Below are 4,989 nucleotides of genomic sequence, written 5' to 3' on the forward strand. Positions count from 1 at the left end.
TCTACAATTAAACATCTGTTAAAAATGTCCGCGATCTTCGCTCAGTTCCTCGATCTGTTCCCGCCTCTTTCACCTGAGAGCAATCAGTGAGGCATCGCTCAAGATCACTTACTGCGCATGCGCACAGTGTTTAACGTGATTGATGATAACTCAACACAGGTGTTTGGGATATCACATGTTATTTAAAGGGATAGAAGGGTTTGTTTGGGGTCAGTTGATGAGAAAGAGCAGCAGATCTTTGTGAATATGGCACATGTTTGGAGGATTGTAGTGATATTTGTGGTTTTGCACTTTGTAGGTGAGTTGATAACTTGTTTATTTTGGTATCTGATTACGTGTGTGAAGTACTATGTCACGCCCAGCTCTGGTCACTAGGACTATATCAGTTAGTGGAAATTTGAGTTCAAGTAGCACAAAATGGTATACTTAATTTGTTGGTGTCCACACGGGTTGTGAGATTTGCTGCCTCTATGAATCTAATAACTTGTGCTGTACTTGTACATGAAACTTGACATGTGTTTGTCCACCCAGAGTGTCACAAACTTAAAGTGTGACAAACCAGATGATTATCCAGAAATGCAGGTGGATGATGGCTATCTTTCCAAATCTGTGTTTGATGACGGGCAGGACGTGGAATATAAATGTGCTCCAGGTTACATGCAAACGGGTGGCAGTCGAAAATCTTACTGCAAGGAAGGACACTGGACTCCCTTGAAGATGAAATGCCACAGTAAGACATCTGTCTATCACCTGTCTATCAATCTACAGTTCTCTAATATTTGTCTTTTCCATTGTTCCAGAGATTAAGTGCAAGCCATTGAGTGCCATTCATCGTGGACGATGCATGCCGGAGGGAGACTCGTATGGTGATAAAGCTGTTGTGAAGTGTGATGAAGGGTATGGCAAACCTGACTTTAATTCTGTCTTCGAGTCCCACTCTACTAACTAGTTCATTAGCAAAGATATTTGTGTTAGATGCTTAATACGATCTACTCCAGATATGTTTTGAGAGGTAATGGTGTCCGTGTGTGTGAGGAGAATGGCTGGAGTGGGTCGAGTCCAACATGTGAAGGTGAGTATCCTATCATCGACGCTACAATCCGCACTATGAATTACAACTAGTGTTCTCAAGTGTGTGGCCTGACCTCACACACCGTTTCAAATACATTTAATTGTCCATTTTCATGATCTTTTAAAGTTCAACATTCTCATTATGGCAGGACACCTCTATTCTGTTTTTAACTGAAAGATGGTCACCAAATGTGGATTATTTTACTTGTGTAATGTGGGTCTCCTTTAATGTGGAAAACCGATTCAGACCTTTCTTAAAGATTTCAGTGAATTTGGACTTGCACCCTAAATTTGGTGTTTCTAAGCAGAAAGTTAACATTGGGGTTTACTGGCATTTATTGTATTTGAGTTTGTTTTAATATCTAGTGGTGTGGAAACCATACCTTGACTTTAGTTTGAGTCTAGAGTGGAGTTCTTCTAGACCTTGTGAATCAACTTTGCTGTTTGGACTTTAAATGGAGATGTTCAAAAGCTAAATTCCTCCAGTGATTGAGCTGCATTAACACTGCTTTCCACCCACATATACGTCACAACAGCTATTGTGTGATCAATCACTTCACCCAGATTGCCCTTTTGAATGTGTGAAAAGCCACTGTCAAGTTCACATGTAGTGTTCATTCAAGCTTTCGAAGACACGCTGCTGCTTCTCTGAGCTCTTCCTCTTGTTCCTCAGCGGTGACGTGTCCAGACATTGCCATCACAAATGGTCAGGTATCCTCCCAAGCGGTTTAGTTTAAAACTGTTGTTCAGATCACCTGCTCTCCTGGATTCAGACTGAATGGAGAACAGCAACTCCGCTGTGGAGCAGCTGGTTCATGGACACCAAGTGTTCCCACCTGTGAGCCAGGTAGGTGATGGTCAGGTGTGAGATTTGAGACCGGTTTCTTACTGCACCGCACTTATTTTGCCACTGAAGCACGACTCTTCCTAGCTCGAGCATAGGAGCGCGTACATTTGTTTTGTATAGTGCTTCACAGAAATTCACACATGGTAAGCAAAAGGCAACCATGTCAAGGCAGACGTCATGGACGTTCTTGTAAAGATGTGGGGGAAAACCTTGGGAAGAGAACCCTCATTTGGATGCAGCTGCAATCAGATTATCAAAAAAGTCATTTGTTACTCCGATAATTGCGGTCTTTGTACTGTGAGGCCTAAATCCTGACAAATTGTTCCTGTATACTACTGTAGAAATGAACATATTTGTGAGGCTACTACCTTCTAGTAGTTTCAACATAAACTGGAGATTTGAAATTGGTCTGTAATTGGCCAGTTATCCAGGATAAATTTGTGGCTTAAGCGGTTTGATAACTTCTATTTTTAAAGTTTCTTGGGACATGTCCTAAGCATAGCAAGGAATTAATAATATTAAGAGGTTCTGAAATTACAGGAGATGCCTCCTTTTAAAAGCTTAGTTGGTGTAGGATCTAACAAACATGCACCAAGATTATTTATAATGCTCATGACTGTCAATCTGGTTCCTCAGTGAGCTGTCCAGACATTGATGTTGCCAACGGTCAGGTCACCTCACCAGCGGTTTCGTTTAATGCCGTTGTTCAGATTATCTGCTCTCCTGGATTCCAGCTAAATGGAGAATGGCTACTCCGCTGTGGAGCAGATGGTTCCTGGACACCGAATGTTCCCACCTGTGAGCCAGGTAAATTGTTCAGTTCATAATGCTTGTGTTGGAATTATTTGGTTGTCAGTGGCTATATAGTGGTGTATAAGTGTGTTTCTTGGGCAATGTTATGATAAACATGCATATTCTTATTACTGGCCCCTAGAATGTGTTTTGGGTTTAATATTAACTTGGCTTTATTTTTTACTTTTTTCAGTGCTCCAGGATCCACAGTCTCCCCAGGATCCAGCATCAAGGTCCTGTTCAGCACCTGTGGTGGTAAATGGAGGGATCAAAGGTGGAGTGAAGCCATTGTACAAAATCCGTGACACTGTGATCATTGTCTGCAAGGCTGGCTGTTATATGGTTGGTGTATCGGTGGCCAGATGTGGACCAGATGGGCAATGGCAGCACTTGCCCCGCTGTCTTGTCTCATCACAATTTACTTAATATGTATGGTTTTATTTGTAACGTTGCAATTTGTATAATTGCTGCTGGAATAATGGGTGTTGTGTGTACTTGGTGCCTAATTATACTATATTAAATGACCAAACTTGACATGGACTCATTTTTGACCTGTGGGAAAACTCTACAGATGGATTTGTTTTGGAAGTCGGACAATCTGACTGTTTTGGTGAAGTGCATTGTTCAAAGAGTTGTGGGTTCTAATAAGCCTACATAACTTGCAATAAACCAGTTGTTACTTACACAGACACTGTCCTCTGAGCGTTTTTGCAAAAGCATGCATGCTTTGTTGTCAAATCTGCATTCCTGTAAGTGTGAATCCTGCAATAAGCTAAATTCAGTATGTAATTGGTCCCAGCAGTAAAATGAAACCCAAGTGGAACTCATGATGTGATTATTTGAAGTTTAGATTTATATTCTAGTGGACTTTTCACAAGTTTAAGGACTGTATCATTAATTTAATAGGGGTCAATCCCTGAAAGTGAAAACACCCCTATTGTGTTATTCTTCTGCCAGGGAAATACATGGCAGCCCATAGAACTGGAGAGAAATTCCAGAGGACAATCTAAACTGATTAAGGCAAATTTGGAGTTTTGCTCAAACCCTGTAGCGCCTTCTGTGATGTATAATGGTTCTTGCATGTAGCTGACACTCCAGTACCTGATCACCTGATGTTTGAGAACAGAAGAGTTGATGTTACCTGACCATGTGTATGTTATTTTGAATTTGGTCACAAAATGCCATGTTTTACAGTCGTATTGGGATATGTTATGTCATTTATCACAGCTGTGTACATCCCACCTCAAACCGGGCCCCTCAAGGACTGAGCAAACGGGAAACCGGGCACCCTGAGGCAGAGTTCATTGTGACCGGGGACTTTAACAAAGCCAACTTCAAATCAATAGCACTGAAATGCTACAAGCATCATTTTCAACACACGAGGGGACTGGGTTTTGGACAATTGCTACACTCCCTTTGGGGAAGGCTACAAATCCCTCCCCCACCCACCATTTGGCAAATTGGACCATTTTGCTTCTGCCTGATTACAGGCAAAAACTGGAAGCAAACGCCCTCAGAATGATCCAGTGCTGGTCTGACCAATCAGATTCTACGTTACAAGACTGTTTTGATCACACTGACTGGGAGATGGTCCAGCTCTGATGACGTCATTGTGGTCTATGCTGATTGCGTAACATGTTTCATCAGGAAGTGCATAAATTACTAGGTGCTGACCAACTATTTGGATTTACCCTAACCAGATACCATGGGTTAATACAAATGTTTGTGTGGCACTTAATGCATGGACCTCTGCTGTTAATTCCGGGAAAGCATAGGAGCATAAACAAGCCAGTTATGCCCTCCAAAAAACTATCAGGGAAGCTAAACACCAGTACAGGGACAAGATTGAAGGACAACCCCACTGACTATAGAAGTATGTGGCAGGGAGTTACTATCATCAGACTTCAAAGGGAATAAAAACTCAGCCGGGAACACCGCTGCCTCTCCCAGATGAGCTACATACGTTTTATGGTCATTTTGAGGGAAATGGTTAGTTGACTCTCTGTAGCGGATGTAACTGATTCTTCCGACGGGTAAATATCCGAAAAGCAGTGGGTCCAAATGGCATTCTGGGCCATGTCATCAGAGCGTGCGTGAACAAACTGGCTGGTGTTTTTATGGACATTTTCAACCTATCCCTCTCCTTGTCTGTAGTCCCCACATGCTTTAAAATGTACACCATTGTGCCTGTACCAAAGCAATCCAAAATCACTTGCTTAAATGACTGGCATCCTGTTCCTTTGACCCCCATCATCAGCATATGCTTTGAGAGGCTAATC

General features: G+C 42.1%; 1 protein-coding gene across 1 annotated transcript; it reads left to right on the forward strand.

Moving 5' to 3' along the window:
- Window positions 1–501: 501 nt before the first annotated feature.
- On the forward strand, window positions 502–3,796 carry LOC127648222 (complement receptor type 2-like). Its single transcript, XM_052132801.1, has 6 exons — window positions 502–730; window positions 801–897; window positions 1,845–1,918; window positions 2,555–2,725; window positions 2,904–3,052; window positions 3,668–3,796. The coding sequence occupies exons 1-6, from the start codon at window positions 502–504 to the stop codon at window positions 3,794–3,796; spliced, it is 849 nt and encodes a 282-aa protein (XP_051988761.1).
- Window positions 3,797–4,989: the final 1,193 nt, after the last annotated feature.

Source organism: Xyrauchen texanus, chromosome 8, assembly GCF_025860055.1.
Source record: "Xyrauchen texanus isolate HMW12.3.18 chromosome 8, RBS_HiC_50CHRs, whole genome shotgun sequence".
Classification (NCBI taxonomy): domain Eukaryota; kingdom Metazoa; phylum Chordata; class Actinopteri; order Cypriniformes; family Catostomidae; genus Xyrauchen; species Xyrauchen texanus.

Bases quoted from the DNA above. Each gene is read 5' to 3' on its own strand.
- LOC127648222 (XM_052132801.1), top strand. From the start codon at position 502: ATGAAACTTGACATGTGTTTGTCCACCCAGAGTGTCACAAACTTAAAG. The intron at 1,919-2,554 runs GTAGGTGATGGT...CTGGTTCCTCAG, and splicing joins TGTTCCCACCTGTGAGCCAG to TGAGCTGTCCAGACATTGAT. The intron at 3,053-3,667 runs GTTGGTGTATCG...TTCTTCTGCCAG, and splicing joins GCAAGGCTGGCTGTTATATG to GGAAATACATGGCAGCCCAT.